The sequence below is a fragment of the Pezoporus wallicus genome, unplaced genomic scaffold, assembly GCF_028554395.1.
Source record: "Pezoporus wallicus isolate ANWC-B61680 ecotype Strahan unplaced genomic scaffold, APGP_CSIRO_Pwel_v1 contig_3486, whole genome shotgun sequence".
NCBI lineage: Eukaryota > Metazoa > Chordata > Aves > Psittaciformes > Psittacidae > Pezoporus > Pezoporus wallicus.
Genome location: NW_026642292.1, coordinates 6329731 through 6350005, shown reverse-complemented (window position 1 = coordinate 6350005; position 20275 = coordinate 6329731). Strand labels below are relative to the sequence as shown.

General features: G+C 38.8%; 1 protein-coding gene across 1 annotated transcript; it reads right to left on the bottom strand.

Moving 5' to 3' along the window:
* Nucleotides 1-3806: 3806 nt before the first annotated feature.
* Nucleotides 3807-20070, bottom strand: MBIP (MAP3K12 binding inhibitory protein 1). Its single transcript, XM_057428633.1, has 10 exons — nucleotides 19952-20070; nucleotides 19417-19804; nucleotides 14861-14980; nucleotides 12892-13113; nucleotides 12699-12795; nucleotides 11143-11208; nucleotides 9335-9487; nucleotides 7283-7380; nucleotides 5849-5887; nucleotides 3807-4697 (listed from the first exon to the last, which is right to left on the bottom strand). Exons 1-10 carry the CDS (start codon nucleotides 20068-20070, stop codon nucleotides 4587-4589), a joined length of 1413 nt encoding a protein of 470 aa, XP_057284616.1. The 3' UTR covers nucleotides 3807-4586.
* Nucleotides 20071-20275: the final 205 nt, after the last annotated feature.

The following is a 20275-nucleotide window of genomic DNA, read 5'->3' as shown; positions in this document are numbered from 1 at the left end:
GGGCTGTTCAAAAGGGCACTTCACTTTTGGGTTTATTTATTAAAATCCAGCACTCAACTGTAAGAAATTAGCCTCCTAGAGATGAATCGCTCCCTACTCAGAGGAGCCTGAAGCAAAGAAATCGAGCATGCACACATTGCAGAACTGCACAGTAACACGAGCTCCAATGTTTTACTACATCTCTCATGCAAGGTGCAGCAATGTGAAGCATTCCTAAGAGTGGCAAATGTTCTTGGTTGAAAGTGATGCTTAGACATCTTCCTCAAACATTTAATGCTAAATTTACAGTGCTGTACAATTATCATTTATCTTGTAACTGGAACCCCATAACTCAGATGAAGTGTGAAACACAGCCTATTGGATGCTGGCAAAACCTGGAAAGATCTCTACATTAACTTTCAGGTAAGCATAAATGAGGAGACAGAATTTCTCCCTCATTTTATCTGGGAAATTTTCTGTATTGCAGCTGGGACCCAAGTCTGTATTGACATCTTGCAGTGGAAACCAAGCTATCCTTTCAGGTCTTGGATGGCTCCAGAGACTTTAAGCAATTCTTCAAAGCATGCACCTTGAAAACATCAGGGCAGAAAAGATGCAGCTCAGGTAGGAGCCTTGGCAGCCTGGAATGCTTTGCAATTTCTCTAGCAGGACACACCATGGTCATTCTCTCTTTTCCTGCCAGTCTACAGCTCAGTAAGCTTGTTGGTGTTGGTAAGGTAGAGCAGTCATACCTGGAACAGTGGTAAACGTGTTCTGGGTTAATTAAGCAATGCCATTCCTAATCACCTGCAGCTTTAATATATGCAGATTAGACACGTGTGGGGTTCACTGAATTTCATCTGAACCCTGTGATATATCATCCTGCAATGGGTTGCAGTTATGTTCAGTGCAAGAGATCCTCAACAGGGAAACCTATACAAAATTACCATTGTGTAACACAAATCCAGGTGCTCTTTATCTACTACCACACTAGGGGTTCACACTATCCTAAGAGAATTGCTTTTCTTACTCTTGTGTGACTCCAGTAACAAATCCCAGGATCCAGCTATGGCATTCACGCATGACAGATGTTATTAGGATTTCCACTACTGACTGGGTGAAGGAGCAGGGGTGGTGGTGCCGAGACCTCTCAAAGGTGAGATTTTTACTAAACAGCACGCTTGCTGGTTAGCCTGAACTAATGAAGAATACACTCTATCATTTTTATGGCAGTGTGTTTGCTCATGGTCAGAGATGCCCTCTTAGAAGAAAAAGAGAAGCAGATTTTCTCAAATTGCTCACAAATTAAAGAACTCTGTATTGACAGCCAGGCAGATTGCTTTTTCCCATACAATAGTTTTTCTTGCTATGCCACATGTAAGCTGCCAGCAGTAAAGGTATTTCCACAAAAGCACTAATGTCCTTTCACAGGGAAACCTTTAATATCACTGGGATTATATATGCTGGAGGATGGTGAACTGGATCACATAAATGTCCTTCAAAAATGCTTCCATATAGTTCTATCTATTCAGTAAATTCTTCTCTGTAGTGAACTTGCACATCTAAACCATTCCTTTGCCCAGTTCAGATGCAAAACTAGCCTTTTGCTAAGCAAGAAATGTTGCTGTAGTAAGCAGCAGCCACAGTAGTGCTTCTCATTACACAGGATTCTAGATGCCAGAAGCAGTCCAAGAGGAAAACATTTTATGAGGGAAGGTATCCTCAGTGTTATATTGTAATACTAGCTCTAGCTGAAAGTGGAGAAGAAAGATATGTTTAACAAAGACATAAAGTCATCTGCTTAAGAACACTTCTGTATGTCCTTTTGGAGGAAAGGGAGTGTAGATCAGCCCAGCATCTGTAAAAACATCTTGGTCAAGGTGTTGAGACATGCCAACAAGACAGTAAAGACTTCCCCTGCTTTTGCTTCATTTGTGGTTACCTTTCAGACTTCTTCAGCTACTGCAGCCCTCATCAGCAAGCACTTGTAGTGTTTCAGGTGCAGAGGAAAACCAGCATAATAGGTAGTTCTGGAAACTGATATTGTAAGGATTATCCTACATCCCCTTTATTACGGGGGTGTGGTGCATTGGGGAGTTCACCTCTTTCTGCAGAACTAGTCCTTACAGTGAAAGTAAGTTGTAGAAGGTAAAGTGGCAGAGACAAAACGGAAGTAAGGATAAACTGGTAAGACAAGTAGCTCTGAATACCAGAACAATGTCCTGCTCCTCCTTCCCTCTATGGATAAAAGCCATATAGCAGAAGGGAAACTTCCAACAGCTTGGCAGCCCTCTGGAATCTGCAACTACTTTTAACATGCAACTCATTTTAACATGCAACTCACAGCAGAGAATACATTTCCAATGAATTCTTACAGTATGGATGCATTAGCATTAAGCGTACAAGAAATGAACAACCTGAAACCAAAGAATGGCAAAGGTCTAACAAGGCAAGATGAACACCTTGACATTTTTCAAGTGTATCTGTAGCATTTGGGCTAATAAACCGCAATCTAGAGTACTTCTCATGTTGTCCCTTAGCTATTGTCTTGCTACAATGCATCTTCATTATGCTTTCAACACTTAGCTATTGTCTTGCTACAATGCATCTTCATTATGCTTTCAACCCTTAACTGCTATGTTGCTGTCATCTTGAGAAAAAGGAGGAGAATCCCATGGCAAGAGATCTTTCAATTCACTACAGAAAAAGCCACTTTGAAATTGCTAATGCAGTCTTTCCCCCTGGGAATTCAGCTTGTTTGCAATTTATTCTAAGTGACTCCAGATGAGGAGCAAAGTTTTGGTTTGCTTGGTTTGGTTTTTTTTGTCTGTATGTATATACATATGCATTTGTTATAATGTAAACTAACAACAAATAATTTAACACTAGCCAATATTACCCAAGGTATCTGCCACGTTTATTATCTCTTCTAGGGCTTCACTCCAGAATTTTCCAGAGAAAATTGCACAGTGAAAATGCAGTATCTTAGCCAGCATGTCCCACCAATACTTGAATTAGTACACACAAGTAGAGGCTCCTTTACACAAGCTAAATCCCTGTGACTGTTCTTCCTGTCCCCAGCTGTAACAAGCACCTCCCACTTTCAAGTACTACTGTTTGATGTGTATGCTGCTAGGCACAATTATATCCACATTATATTCTTTTGAGTATGGCTCAAAAAAAAATATTTTGTAGACAGCAATTAAACTTATCTACCTGTGGTAAAAGTTGCAGCTCATTGTGTTGCTTCACCCGTCACATCAGCTGTTCAGATTTGCAACAGCTGCAATACTTTGCACAACAGAAGTAGTCTCTGTAGGATGCTGGACTGTAGCATACAGTCTGAGCAACAGTCCTACACATAAGCAGGTCACTGTCTTCAAATGCAGAAGTACCTCTTTGTATCCAGTGCTGTATCTGAGGCACTCATAACTGCTTGGGTTAACCTCTCCATGGGTGGACACTAGGAACCTGAACAGGTAACATATACTATGTTCTTTCCCGGAGTTCAAGCAGCTTTTGTCAGGCACCTCTGATGGCTCACCTTCAGAGAAACATTACATGCTACAACAAATATTAGTTTAGATAAGAACACAGAATTACAGAAAATGTCTACTATTCTTCAAAGTACAACTGTGTCCAGTCAGTACTGTTCTTAACACCTGTCACAGAGACTGATACAGGGACACTGATAGTATGACTGCTATAAGCAGAAGAGTTAACATAAAGGACTCCCTCTGTAACAGCTACTTCTAATCCAGAACAAACACAGAGACAGCAAATAAACTAAAGAACTGATATAAAGTGTTTTATTAAAACGAACAAAATCACACTTCAGTCTGTGGCCAAAGGTCTGACCAATTTAAACTACGTACCCAATATCCATGCTTCAGAAGTCATATAAGCATGCACATGGAAGGAAGGGAAGCTGGTGCCTGGTGGCATGCTCCTCAAAACCTTCCCTGGAGTGGTCTTTAGAATATATTAAGTTTGTTAGTAGGGTACAAAGTTTGAATTCCTACAGGGCATGGAGGAAGTGAAGAACAGGTGTCTCTATTTACATATGTAAGATTCCCATAACCATATTTTAAACAGAAATCTGTTGCCGTTCTAACAGTAGTGGAAACAGTGACAAATATGGATAAAATGCAGGCAAGCATGCATACTGCAAGGGATTTTTTTCAATTTTCCTAAGTTTGTTTATGAGTATTTAGTTGTATTTCACAAGTCTATGCAAACTACTTACACAGAAAGTATTCAAAAGATAGCCCTTTTGAATACCCAATCATCAAGAATTACATGTGAAATGTAGCTTTTTTATGTGGATTACAACTTTCCACATATGAACAATGCTGCAATCCTCCTTTATAACAGAAGGGAATGGATTAGAATGCTATTCCTAAAACATTCTTCATTTTACAGTAACTAATTGATAAGACAGTTTTTAAATGAGCTATTCCGAAACAAAGCTTTCAAGATCATCCAAAAGGAGGTTATAAGCATGCTTTGCTTTCATTGCTAAAGTCATCGCCGATCAACACTACTCAGGTCTATGGTTTAGGCATGTGTAAAGCATGATGAGGATTCTGAAAATACTTTTTTTTTTTTTATCGAAGAAGCCGCTCAACCTCCTTGGACTTGCTCTCTTTTGTCTTCCTCAGTAATGCCTGTTTTATGGCATTGATCTTTTCATCAAGTTCAGCCAATGAATAGTTCTGCTAAAGGAACAAAATAAAAAACACAATCATTTACATTTTGTAATTGCTGGAGAAGCGGCCTAGCACTTTAAAACTGAGGTCACTGCACACTGCACTAAGTGATACAAATACATTTGCAGAATTGTCTGAATCTAGACTATGACTATTAAAGTTGAAAGAAAAAGACTTAGGAGAAACTGACAGTCCTAATCATGGATCAATATATCCATACTATTTCCATTAGATGTTTATTTAACCTGTTCATGAAAAAAAAAACCCTACAAATATCCTTTGATGTTAAAACACTGGAGAAGCCTACCTAGATCTTATACAACCCAGCTTTACAAATGAAGGTTTTTTTTTTTCCTATTGCCCAACATCAATGTCCTCTGTGCCCACTTAACCTGACATTTTGTTTTATCTCTTCTTACACAAAGAATTGGTCATCATCCTTCTTATAAACATATTTCACTCTTTGGAGGATTTTTTTTTTTTCCTCATGTAAACAAGCCTAATTCCTCAAGTCTCTGATGGCCCACATTCCATTCTAAGCATTCTCCCCAGCCATCTGCCCCCAAGTGTGACGGCTAGTAGCAGTGTCCCAGCAACTAGTTAATGCATTCCCGTATGTGACAGTGTTGTGAAAATGGCAAGTCTTACTGACTCAGGTTAGTATCTCCTATAATGTCAGGTCTTTCTGCAACACTTTTGCTGAGCCAGACCCTTCTACTTTTATTATCTTTTCATAAATATGAATAACTATAATAAATTTGCCAATAAAGAAAATTAAAAAATAATTCAAAACATCAACAGTAACCACCAAGCCACAAACCAAAACAAAACCAGAACACATTACTAACAGGCTAGTAAGAATTTGCAAATTGTCTGTTACCCCCATGTTGATTAACAACATTACAGATTTGTTTTATTCTTTCATCTTTCTAACTGGTGAAAACACTAAATAACCTACTCCAGTATAAACTCTTAGAAGACTCATTGCACTGTGACATCCATTAACTTTCTGTCTTCGTCTTTCTCTTTCTTTGCCAGCAAGATATCCAATACTGATGCAGCTACTTCTGAGAAGTTAGATATTTGCTTGATAGAACTTCTGATTACTTTTCACTCAGAACATCCTAAACTTAGGGTAAACAAAAGTTAACAGCACTTACGTGAGGAGGGTGAATCTTTCTCCTCTTGCCAGAACAACTCTACAAAAAAGACATAATCAAAAGAGACTTAACGTTGCACTGACAAAGGACCACAAGTAATTCTGTAACAATGTTGACAAGAGTCTTTAAAGTGCAGAAAGAACACTGACTGCCATTCCATGGATTAAAGAAATCTTGTTTTATAATTAAGTACTTTGGATCACGAGGAACACTGCTGGAGAACATTCAGAAGTTGTTGAAGCTTCTCCATGCTTGGCAGCCAAAAACTATCAACTTAACTGAAGCTTCCTTCAGACAAAACCAAGATCAATATCCAGCTTTCAAAACTGTCAATATTTCTCTCCCCCAAAATTTCCTGTATCCACACCAATATTTTTGCAAAAGTCTGGACAAAAGAATTCTAATTACTGTACAATACTGCGACGACCACAAATTTTTCACAGACCCCCATTCTAGAGAAGATCCTAAAGCCCTTTCTGTGGAAATCTCATCTTATAAAAATGTATGTTTTAAATTCTGGTTTCCAACAACTTGAAGGAAGAGCCTCACAAATAAAGGGTTTTATTGGTCTCCAACATAAACAAACAAACAAACAAAAAGGTAATACTGCCATTGATTTTTGCAGACTCTTCTTTGGCTGGTCACATGGGAGAACATATGAATTAAAATATTATCAATACTAAAAGAGACAGTGTTACATGGGGAAAGAACAAAATAGCAGACAAGAAATTTCTACAGCCAACCAGAGCTTGGTGTAGTAATAACTAATGTTCTCTTTGTCCTCAACTTCTTTTGTCAATGGCAGATAAGGTTTACTATTTGGAAAGAAACAGAACTCTGCCTGAAAACTAGCAACATAGAAACAAAAGTCATAGAATCACATGAAACAATTTTTAAAGGGTTTACTCTCCCATTGGAAGTTATTTCATATACCTGATCTTTTGTAATCAAATAATGTACAGAAGCCCAAAAGACTTAAGCCATTAATGATTTGTACCGAGATCAAAACTTTTGGCAATTTTCTTGGCATAAGAAACAGGTAAGTGTGGGATTTTTTGCGAAAAGTACTTATCTGAGCAGGTAACATGCTTCAGCCACCTGCTCACCAACCTGGGTGGGGTGGGGTAGGGAGGTGGACAGAGCAGGGAGAAGGAGGCGCAGAAATCCAACCTCCATAATAAATTCCTTATAAATTGTGAATCTTGGGTGGCTGCAGTTTTTTTCCCTCAAATGTATACTATTTTCTTTCAAATGAGAAATTAGGTAGAAATATGAACTTACACAGATGGTCCAAATAAAACATAACTATTACACCAAGTCAGCGTTCTCTATCAAGAGTGTATGCCCTTAGGTTTTGTCTGTACATCAAAGACGTAATAACAAAAGTCCCGAATGCATTTAGGTATGCTAAAAGAAGATGAGAGAATTTCTCACCACAGATTGAAAATATTCAGGAGACAGTCCTTCTAGCTCAAGGATTTTATCTTCAAGCTTCTTAATTCTCTGATAAATGTCTCTTGGTACAGGACCACCTAAATACACAAAGAAATCACAAAAAGTGCTTGAGTAACTTTTTAAACTAAAGACTGCAAGTTTTACACGTGAATTGTTTTGAGTCCAGCTATCAACTAGTAGCTGAAACAAAACAAGTGGACAGGGTGGTAAAATGGAAGGGTAATTAATATGATTCAAGGTAAAAGCTGATTGATACCCCAATGCAGTCAGTAAAGGCAACAGACAACTTTATGCAGGTGGCTGAAATATGTCTGACAAAGTCCCTGAACAGTTAATGATCACTCTAATGATATATTAATCACACAAGCAGATGGGACGGCCAACCACACATGAATTCAGCACTAATATCCAAGATTGTTCTGAAGGAAGCCTATCTCCACTGAGCATCAGAAGTTATGAGGACAGGTATGAGCTGCACTAGACAAAGACTAACATTTGCTTAGGCACAGAGGGGAGAAGCAGGGGTGTGCAATGTTGTGTGGAATGGAATAGCAGAGATCTGGAAAAACTAAAAACCAAACAAAAAAATGCACAAGCCCTTCCACCTCTCCCCCCGCCGAAAAACCAACCAAACAGAAAACCAACAAACCTGCATACATCACAAAACTAACAGCAACAAAAAAACCCACCTCAACCCATTTGCTGTTTACAGCTGTACTACAGCAGGCTGGTCTTGTTTCCCCATTTAAGAACAGAACTGATCAAAAGATCAGCCTCAGAAAGCACCTATGTACCATGTTACACAGTATTCTATAAACTAAAATCACTGTTTATCACAACTACTGGCTATCCCAACTAAAATGACAGTCTGGTTCTGAACAGCAATGACAACCAGAGCCTTAGCAAGCTTTTACTGATTCTTTTGCCACCCGTTTCCATTTATTTCTAGGTCTGTTAGGTAAGATAATTGTATTGTACAAACTACTGAAATAAGCACTAATGGGTTTTTTTGCCATTCATCTATTTCCTCACTTCAGACAGACCATTTTGCAGGTAGCTTACCTCCTTTCAGTTCTGCTCTCTCCTCATCACTCAGCAGCTACTAACTGAATGGGCTGACCTCTCACTCTTGTTAATATTGCTAACTCTTAATGTAAAGGGAAAAGAGCAGTACTAGCACTAGAAGAAGCTGTTCAGATAAACAGCAGATGAGTTGAGAACAACTCTTCCCATCATCAGAAACCAAAACCAGTGAGCAGGTAGCTGAGGCAGGTTACCTGCTCAGATAACCACCTTTTGCACAGCTGCTGGGATAAGTAAAAAAACGACCTTGAGACCTTCAGCACTGAATGCTGATTTGGACAGGAGCTGAGCTGGAATTGCACACTTTCCTCTTCCCCTATACTGTAGTTTACAAACCTGTTCCTTCAAATAAAATTATGTCACCTATTATAGGCAGAACCAGGAAGCAAGCACCCCTCCTTAGCTACTCCCAGTCATCCCTGATATGCATAAACTCCAAAGCTGCATTGTAACCTTAGTGCTGGCCAGCCACTTGCAAATTCTATTTCCATGCACAAAATCCACCTTATTTTTGAGATGGCTATACAGCTAGTATCTGGGAGTATTCTACTTTCTGCCACAGAAGGTGTCCATGAAGCAGGACTGAATCCTAACCTCAGCTTTTCCTGTTCAGTGAGTCAACGCAGAAGGACTCCACTGGCTATTGAGAACCCCTACCTCCAAATACTCCAGACTGGTTTAATCCCATTCTGAAGTGCCTCTCTTTCATTTGCCACCAAAAGCATACATTTACTAACTCAGCATCCTAACTCGGGTGTGAATCTGGGTTCCATTTTGGGTATAAGAACCTAAACACATGACTGTAGTATTCGGGGTGACTAAACCTTTCTGTGGATCTATCCATTGTTTTTACAGTCACAGATTTGAAAGACTTGTCCAGTTTTACTACAGTAATGATAACTAACACAAACTGACATACCAATGTCAAAATTAAAGCATGATACAAACCTGTTTGTAACCGTAAGTGTGCTTCAATGTTTTGCAATCTCTCCTCAACAGCTTGGTTTCCACAATCATGAATGGGGACACTGGCTTTGTGACTGGACCCATGCGCTCCTTCAGATCTAGTCTGAGGACCATATGTATTTACTACTCTAGAAACTAGGTAAAGAGAACACAAATTTAATACACATACACAAGAAACACAAAGTATATCTAACTAAACCAATCAAAATGGTAAAATGTAAAAAAGCTGTGTTAGATGAATTTTCACACAAGTCTCTCATGTGAAGGGTCCCACACATATCAAGATCAAAGGTTCAAGTAAAAGTATTTTCCTATTTTTGCACAAGTAACCAAACCAAACAAAAAAAAAAAAACAGGACTTTACATATGCAAAGTAAAAGAATTACTCATACATTCATGTAGAACGGCAGTATCAAGAGTTTGTCATCAGCTGCTGATAAACAGCAGAAAGCCCAATATCTATGTCAGCAGTTGCACATGCGAGCTGTTGTGAATGCAAAGAAAAGGCCAGACCTAGTATTACAGGAAGCATCATAAATACATGAAGATGAGGGGAGGTAAACAACCAGAAGAACCGCTATCAATCTCAGCAAGGAAGTTCTCTTCTAATTTTTGTTATTCAGGTTAACAGCTTTAATAACTCTTCAGCTGCTTCCTGGTCTATCTTTCCTCCTCTCCTGAACCATGTCTGTATCAGAACATTTTTGTCCCTTCTCAAGTCCCTCCTGACAGGACTATTGCAGTGTACTGCAGGTTTAAAGACTATGTTGGAACTCCAGACACTGAAGCACATACTTTCTTGCCCAATACTTCATGAAGGTCACGTCACATTTTTGCTTCAGTTTATGCTGGTTTTACTTCCAGTTCCTTTCTGGGTGTTATTCACATTTCAGTTCATGAACTGTTCAGTTTTTAGTTACTTGAAGTGTAAGTTTTTCTTTTTTTTCCTGTAATATGCTACCATCCAAGTTACAAATTAGCACTCAGTTTAAAAAAAGTGACTACTGAAAGCAGTTCTTAGATAATAAACTCAAGCTCACTTCCCTATCTCCCTCTTAACTCAGACCTTACACTCCTTATACCTATCATGCTTCACGCTATTATTCTCAATTCACAATAATGAATTGATTTCTAGAACCAGTATCATGTGGATAACTGAATACTACCACTCTTGAAAAAGGACATTACTTTCATTCTCATTTTGGAGGTTTCATTTATTTTTTTTTAAACACAGAGTAACTTTTGTACACCCAGAGCACAGTAGATAGACAAGCAATCTTTTATATGTAACTTCTGCTGGACAATCATTTCTGCACTATTTACTCTTTTCCAAAAGGTAGTGCCCAGCTCAACACTTCCCATAAACCTGTACCTCAGAACTTCCATTGTGTCCCAAAACTGTTTCTAAACCAATCTGGCTACACCAACTAACAAAAAATGTATGATAATTTTATTGAATCTCAATTCCTCAACTGGACTGCTGGCATTGCCTTAAATGAAAAGCTAAGAACTGTTCTGTTTCTCTGTCCCACTTTACCTTCTGTATCTTTCCTTTCAGACAACGAAAATAAGCTACTTTGTTTTGCTCTTTAGAGCATAACCAGCAACTTAATGAAGGAGTTACAGGATCGAAAACCTTGGAGATGTGAGGATGTAAAAGTACGAGACTCAAAAATCAGTATGTTAAGTTTGCATTTTTTGAGCATTCTATAAAAAGTTTTAAAGTCAAAAATTTATCCATATTTTTCTATCTGGACACTTAATAAAGGGGTATTAAAGTAGGTGCTTACCCTTTATATGGCTTTTAAATCCAGGATAGGGTGTGAAAATTGCATCTGTTCTGGCACAGCTATTTTCTAAATAAATAATAATGACAGAAAAAGTGAGGTCCTAATTATGTCTTTATAATTTAAAATGTTCTAACTATCATCAGCTTTGAGGCTTTTAACAAATCTAATGAAAAATTTTCATACAATTAAAACATCAAAAATGCTTCTTTCATTCTACTAACACACTCATTACAGTTTCACACACCTGCATGGACCTACTGGTTTTAACTGGATAAGTCACTTATATAAATGTATGCACACGTGTATATGAAAGTTGATTAGATCAACCCAAATTTCTTCCAATTTACATTTTATTTGGTTCTTATTTGTCACTGCATTTCTCTGTAACTTATGTCTTTCTTCCTGTAGAGAAGTCTCTTCCCTGCTTACCACTATTATTCTGGTTTTCTGTCCTTTTTTGAAACTCTCCTCCCATTTTACACTGGTCTAATTACTCATCAGCGTTCTTTTATCACCTTCCTGCATTTATTCTGAAGCCTGTGACTTCTTTAATTTGTTTAACCATAAAGGCCTACAGTCCAGACAATCTTAGTTTATTCTAATGTTTCTATTTTAATCTCTGTTAATATACACCAAAGCTTTACACATCTTTTATTATGCCTCAACGTACAAAGGAAGGTCTTTTTATAATTTCTTCTGAACGTTATTAATTTTAGGAATCAGTCTTTTACTGTCTAGCATATTCAACTAGATTTGAGCTGTCATTTTCATTCCAACTAACATTCAAGCAGTTAAACTCTCTTCCTATGAAGCTTAAGCAGTAATAAGCTTTGATCTCTAAAAGCATATCACAGAGACACCGGCACTTAGAAAATGTCCCCATATACTTCACTTTTAAGATGCATTTGGTTACACAGTCACTGATCGTGCTAATGGGATCCAGCCTGCCAGATGAATATAAGACTGGTTATAGATACAGCAAATTGTGCCAGTTGGTGCATTAAAAACTCCAACACTATGACTAACGTTGAAAGGAAAAAGTTATTCTAAGTAGCTAGTAATTCAGACTGATTGCAAAAAGTACTTCTTTGTAATTCAACTAGCACTAGGTAATAATCAATTTAAAACTTTAATTTGAATATGTAATTCACAAGGTATTTCTGAATTGCAATTCAGTTAACTTTGGAAGGAAAATCTAGCTAAACCACTAAGCAACAGTTACAAAATCATCTGATTTAAGATTATAGTTCTTAAAATGAACACAGTAATAGCTACAATCTTTCTGTATGGGATGTATTAAAGGGACTACTTCCTTTTTTTGTCTATCTGACAACATCTTCAGTGCACATGAAAATTCTTAACTTTAAAACAAAGTTACTCTTAAAATGAAGTTCTGTTTTAAATATAGAATAATGCTTTTGAACAAATGGAAAAGAAAAAAACACCACCAAAAAACAAAACACAAACAAACAAAAAAACAAACAAACAAACAAACAAAAAATCAAAACCAGCCAACTTAAACTGCTATGAAGATTAAAGTCTGGGTATCCAGTTACCTTGATTACAATCAATAACATTGCAAAATTCCCTGACATTATTTTCATTGATCTCAGCTTGTTTCCTCTCGATGAAGGCTGATATCCGCCTGTCAATCTGCAGATAGCAAACATGATGGCATATATCTATTTCATTCTTTAAATTTAAAATTCAGAAAGATATTTTTATTTTTTATTTAGGTAAATCACTTACTTCTGCTTTTCCAGCTTTTATTTGGACCACCTCTGGATCATAATTAATATGAGCTTCCTTCAGATCTCCCAAATCATAACTTGCATACTTTTCTTCAGTCTGACAGTTACCATCATAAACACCTAAACTTGTTTCACAAGTTTGATTGCCTGTTTTACATGTAGGTTCAACATGGCCTATATTTTCCTCTTTAATCAATGACTGGAGTTTTTCTAAAAGAGGCTAGACAAAGAAAACAGTATGTTAGGGTTATCAAAAAAAAAAAAAACAACAAACAAACCCCACAAAAAACCCCAAAAGAAAAAGCAAAAAAGCCAAATACTGTTACAATTTCTAAAACAAACCAACTGAGATAATTTTAGGAATTACAACATCTGCCTCTGATGGAACACAGTAATAAAATTTTAAAAAAGGGAAAAAAGGGCTATTGTTCCAAATACTGTGCACACCATGATTCTGGCCTTTTTGACCTATGCCTTTTAGATGTTTATATAGGAAAACTCCCAAATTTCTGCAAAAATCTGCCTGCTGCTCATCTGTTACTAGGGAAATCAAAGTGTCAATCATTGGCATCAATGCCACTTAATTAGCATTTCATTCAAATGCCTACTCAGAACAGTAAGGCTTAGTATTTTTCTTCCTTAACATGAAAGCCAATGCTTTCACACTGTAAAGCCTTTACTTTATCACCACAGCACTACATTCTCCACTTGAACCTGCAGTTGCCCAAGCAAATGAGAGAACACAGACATGATTTATATTAGTGTTATCCTGAACACATGCTTTTCTTGACACGGTTTATTATCTACTTAGGTCATGAAATTAAATGAAAGAATGCACTGACATTTATAGCAGCAAAAAGAAATGCTTATTCTACTGCAATAACTCTTACACAGATGTAATAACAAAACCCCAGTACATATGTATGTGTCACCCCCTTTTTTAAGATTTTTACGAGTTTCACCTAGTCTGAATTTCACTGCTTATTTTCCCTCTAGAAATTATTTTTTAAATACAACATGATTTTTACCAGTTACATTTCCTGAAATGAATCAGATTCCTACTTGCAGTGTTCCTACAGTGGGATGTGATTTTTACTTGCTTTTATCTTGCATATTTTCTCTTTTTGGTCATCACACCAAAGATTTGGTGGATGTCTGGAAAACATAAAGGGTCTTTCTTTTACCTACAGACAAGCAAAAACAGGAACTTCCTTTTTAACCCTCTCAGTACTACACACTTGAAATAATACATTGACTAGCTGAAACAAAACACTAGTACTCAAATCCCCACCTTTTACAGATGAACTATCAAGTCAAAACACTGTTCTGTTACTAGCTGACAAATTGCTCACCCTCCCTGCCATGCAACTAAATTACACATACTTTTGGCAGGGTTGGAAAGTTTCAAATAGTTAAAAGAAATGACAGTAATGGTGACTGGCTACTTGGCACGATGAGACATTAATGTCAAAGAAATTACTCTTTAAAAAAAAAAAAAAAAAGCTGAAAATATATTTAATTGCAGTAAGACACTCCAGGATGTGTCATGCTGGGATAATGCCACTTCTTGAACCACTGAAAGCACTCCATGAGCCTCAAAACTCACCCAACGCATGGAATCATTATCATAGCATGACACACACCTGCCGTGTCTTATTGCTTAATTACAACCCACCATAGATGGAAATGTATCACATTTACAATGCAAGTCTAGAAATCAATGAGGCTGCGTTTATTCAGCCTGCTCACCTACAGTGGCTATTCCCACCACTAATCGGAAAAATCCATAAGCATGAGTACCGATGAGGCACAGTGGAATCCCAAGCATATAACACTTTCGCACTATTTTTTGTTAGACATAGCAACGCAAGAACAAAGCCAACTTAAATTTTACAGTTTAGATAACATAACTACATTCAGCTGTTGATCACTTTTATCAAGTTAAATACGTCCAATGAAATACTTACCTGCAAACATAAAATATGCTGCTGAAGCGCACTGAAGAGCAACATTGGCTGAAGCGCTGATGTGCTTTGAAGCTTGCTCCAATCGATTACAACTTTCACAATATCATCCTCAAGGTTAAGCTTCAAAAGGACAAAGCAAATACAACAAAAAATTATGTTGTTATGCTGTATTAATGTCACAAAAGTATACAAGACTCCTACAGGACAACAATTATGCTCAATCTCATACAGATCCCATTTTTTTTATGAGGACACTGGAGAGGTTTGACATTAATTATAATTCAAGCAGCTGTCATTTTCAAAGAAAGCTAGCATATGTAGAGTATATTCAGAAATTAAAATTTCCTTACTACTTCATCACACTTTCATTGTATTAATTTGATCTTTAACGTCAGTCGATTCTCAATTCAATTAACTATCATACAAAAACATACTGGTCAGGTTAATCACTCAAATCTTTTCTTTTAACAGATGACAGAACCGCCAGTAGGAAGAAACATGCACCCAGGATGGCAGTCTCCTGTAAATTCATGTATTTTATTCTGAGATCTGCAAGGCTATCTATTCCTGCATAACCAAGGTCATGATACTGCACCATGCCACATTCTTGAAATTATTACTTGCTGTAATCCAAAGGAGGCTTTGTTTTAAAAATAAGCATTAAAAAAAACAAACAAACAAACAAAAACTTGAGGTTAAACAAGCTCTAGACTATACAGCACCACTATCAAACCCATTTCCAAATCACACTATTTTCCTTTACATGCATTCAGATCAAAATAACAATTGCCATAGTCTATTCTCTTTTCCAAGGAATTGCAATATTTAACTCCCAAAGCAACAGAGACATGTATGGTGAATCTGAAGGTTTATTTAAGCAACTATGGATCTTCTGAAGATTAAAAATAAACTTTCACTTTCTAATACAAAACAGCTTGTTAATAATCATTAATGAACTACACACTTTCACACCCACTTTTGCTATTTTTGTTGCACTAAAGCTTTTTGCAAGATCTTGAAGCAACAAGCACTTTCATTTCCCAAAGCCAAGTACGCTGCTCTCCAACCAATCTGTAAGTGATCCCCAAATTCTAAAAACACATAAAACTCTAGCTGAGAATCAAGAGGACCTTCAGGTACTCTATTTGAGACACAGAATTTCCAAGTCAAATAAATATTTGTATGTCTACATCTCATTCCTTCCATTTTCTTAAAAACAAAAAAAAACAACAAACAAAACAAACAAACAAATACAAACAAAAACCCAAAACCAAACAAAACCCCAGAGACACCTCAATCAGATGACAGAAGTGACCTTTAACATATGGTCTAAAGATATTTAACTTTTAACAGCACCAAATATTATGGACAGGAACACAAGACTGCAAATGTACTTGTTTCCTAAATCCATCACACAGTGTATAAGGAAACAATGAGAACTAAACACAAGAATGCCTCCATCACTCTGAGAGCAAAGCAGTGGACAGTGAGTTGTTCTGGGTTAGTTTTAAGCCCCAGCATTATCACATTTTTGTATGTAAAGAACTATAAGCCTGAGCCTTCCTTCTTTAGTCAAAGAACAACTTTGTTAAATCCAGTATTAGATTCCAAGTTACATAGCAAAGGCCTTGGTCTGACTAGATATATAACGTATTTTAGGTAGTTTTCACACAAATGGTTATTCGTGTGTAGTACTTAAACTACACAGGATGTAGAAAAAAAATAAGGTAATACTAGTTCTGAACACCTTACAAAAATCAAGAATTTTAAGAATTTAGTAAGAAGAAAACTTTAGGAATTTAGCCACTGTGCATGGGATCATCTGAAGCATGTCTTTCTTCCCAAAGAGAAGAGTAACATCTGCTATACTCCACATTACAGTGCACAGACAGTGGAAAAAAGGCATAAATGTAAGTCATCGTAATGAAACAAAACAGGAGCCCTACTGCAATTTCCTAATAAGCCTATTTTTTCCTAAAGAATCAGATGACATGTGCCTTCATATCACAGCGTGCGACTCCTGTGCATATGGTTCAATGTACAAAACCAACAGAACTTCTGACTTGGAATAATTTAGATCAGTGATATTTTAAACTCATAGACACTGTTTTCAAATATAAAAATAAGCCTCTCCTGCATCCAAACATGTTTCTAGTACAACATAATTAGTTTTCTCATCCTTCTGCTTCTAAGAACTGTGACAGGTTTATAAATCCTGTGATTTGCTAACATCAAAGCCTTTGTATATTTACAAGTCCATAGCCTATTCTGTAGCAATTTACAGGATCATAAGTCATTTCAGCCCTTTGAAATTGTTTTATGAAAGACATTGTTACTTGGGGTTTAAAAGAACTTTTCATGATCAGTCATATTGGTTTTAAGAGTTGTTATCCCTAGATGTCTTCTGTGCTTCAAGTGAATGCTGTAGTAAAAAAAAACCCTGTGCCAGAAATATTCCTGTTTACAGTCCAAACTGCTAGCATAAATCCAACTTAAACTACTACAATGGATCATAAACTGTGACAGCTAATCTGGCACATGTTCACTCATCTCTATAAAAGGGAAATGAGGAATCAGTTTGTGGTTTCAGTCAAAAATGCAAGATGGATTGTTGGAGTCAGTAACCTGGTAGAACACCAGTTAAATCTACCAGAACTCAGGTGCCGGAAGACAAGAGTTTAACTCAACTACTGGAAACAATCATGACTGAGCAATTAAATGGGCCTCAGCCAAGATGGAGCAAGCAGACCCCTACTCATACTTCAGTGCAGTGCACTGTAAAATTGGTTTGTTGTCACGGAAATACACTCCAAATGCCAACGATGACAATTTTACACTACAAGTAATGTAAGTCTACTGAGGTAGATGTAGCAACTCTAAACCGATTTCTTGCAATTGGCTGTGCATGCCAAAACAATGTTAAAAATTACTAAGCTCTCTCCTGTTACATGCTAGACACAGAGCAAACACGGCAAACAAGAGAAAGTAGTAATTAATGTAGGTTTGAAAACAATTAATTAAACTCTTGACAAGTACCCTAGTTAGAGTTCAGGAAACTTTTCCTTTATTATTCTTTGTGTTTTTCATAAATACAAGAGCTCAACTTTTCCCTCATGTTAACGCTGTAAGAACAGCAGTATGAATGACAATATCTGCCATCTAGATAAACTGACAGTCAATAGTTCTTTACTGACTACATTTAGAATTTCCACAAGAAAGAATTATAGGGTATCCTGTCTTCCATACATAGTTTTCCTGTGTCAGTAAGCCCATGAATCAACAGCATACGATCATCAAGTTGTTTAGCACTGCACTGGTGTTCAAAAGCTAGGGTAGTTCTTAATCACTTTAGTGATAAGCAAACTGACACTTACTACTCAGCACCTAACTTTTCAGGCTCTTAATTCTGGATTACTTTTGTTTGAAAACTAAGAAAATTACTAGCAGACTTTGAGACTAGAAGCAAAGATAATACAAAATTATTCAGATGCGAGGTGAAATATTTTAAAAAATAATTTCACATCAGCCAGCAGCTACTACTAAACTGCATCTAACAGAGGACATTTCTGAGCATTTCTGTAACATAAGCATATACTAAATTATCTCCTGCAAATATCACTCATCATCTGGCCCCAAACCTTCAAGCTGCTAATTTCAGAAGCAAGGGTGTGCTTCTACCACCTTCAAAGAACTACATATATGCTTCCACAGTGGAAAAGGAATTAATCTGTAAATTATTTATGGTAATAATCAAATTGTTACTAAAACCATCTCCTGGTAAGGGCCTCCCACCACTACCATAACATCTGTTAAATAATTCATAACCATTACTAAAACTAAAGTAAGTGTTCAACTTAAGTACCACAGCAAAGCTGCTTTAAAAATTCTGACCCACTGAGACGCACTGTGTGTTTCATAGCATGCTATTACCAAGCAAGCCTAAATTCAAGCTCCTAATCATTTATTTTGATTCAATGCACAGCCAGCTTTTAGCAGCTTTTCAATTCATAATCGTTAATTGTTAAGACACAGCAATTAGGCAGACTGCAGTTTATCATGGAAGATATCAACCATTAACCTGCAAAGTGACACGAGCCGTCCCGTTACTCGAAGGCAGAGGAACGGTGAGGGCACACAGCAGCAGCCCGGGGCTGCCCACGCCAGGAGGCATGCAGCCGGCCCCGCCATCCCAGCCCTGTCAGGGGCTGCACCGCTCCTGCGGCCAGGTGCTAACAGCCTCCAGAAGCGATGACGCTGCCTGCTTGTGCCAGGCTTCTTTTCTCCGCCACGTCGCACCCTACCCCTGGAGCCTAGAAGAGCCCCGCAACCCGGGAACAAGCAGGAGCACGCCCCGCTGGGGCCCCCAAGGCGAGGTGAAGGCGAGGTGAAGGCGAGGTGAAGGCGAGGTGAAGGCGAGGTGAAGGCGAGGTGAAGGCGAGGTGAAGGCGAGGTGAAGGCGAGGTGAAGGCGAGGTGTGGGGCCCGCGGCGCTCCGGGCCAGCCCTGCCCCGGGCCAGCCCTGCCCCGGGCCTCCCCCTCCGCCCGCCCGGCACTCACCTGCCCCGCCAGCCCGGCCAGGCAGCGCAGAGCGCTGCTCGCCACCTCCGAGGCCGCAGGGTCGGCGCCGATCTCCGGAGCGTGTCCGCCGGGCTGGGGCGGACTGGGAGCCGCCGCTGCCGCCGCCGCCATGACACCAGGCCGAGCCTCGGCCGCCAACAGCGTCCCAGGCGTCGCTCCGCTATGACGAACACCTCGGATGGCCGAGCCCGCTGGCCCCGCCCCCGAGGGCTGATGGACAGGAGCTGCAGCCAACCGCGGGCTGCGTTCTAGAAGCCCGCGCTGCGCAAGGGGGTGACCGTCCTCGCTGCGCTGGCAATGGGGAGTTTCGCTTCTGCGCGTTTCAGGCGGCTGGCAAGCTCGAGTAGGGGTGGCTCTGCTCCTCCGCCTGGGAGGGGAGTCTTGGGGAGCGGCTCAGCTGGGGTAGTAGGGCGCGGGCTGGGGAGGCAGCCTCAGGCCTGGTAGGCTCTGTCACCTTCTCCTGCCCCCCCGGGTTTCCATGCTGCCGTGTGGGGAGGACTCTCTCCTACAGTACGATTCTTCCAGGGTGGCGAGCAGCTCCTTTTCCCAAGCCTGAGGGAGCATCATAACTTTTGCTCTTTCCGTGGACGTCTCTGGGACCCTGCAGCGTTTCTCAGCTTTGGTCCATTGCATCCAGTTGTGGTGGGTTGACCCTGGCTGCAGGCTAGTTGCCCACCAGGCTTCTATCAGTGGCCTCCTCAGCAGCGCGGGGAAAGGAGAAAATAAGATGGGGAAAAATCCTCATGAGTGAAGATAAAGGCAGTTTAATAAAGCAAAAGGAAGGGTTGTGAGCACAGAAGCAAAAGGAAACAGGAGATTTTATTCTCTACTTCCCATC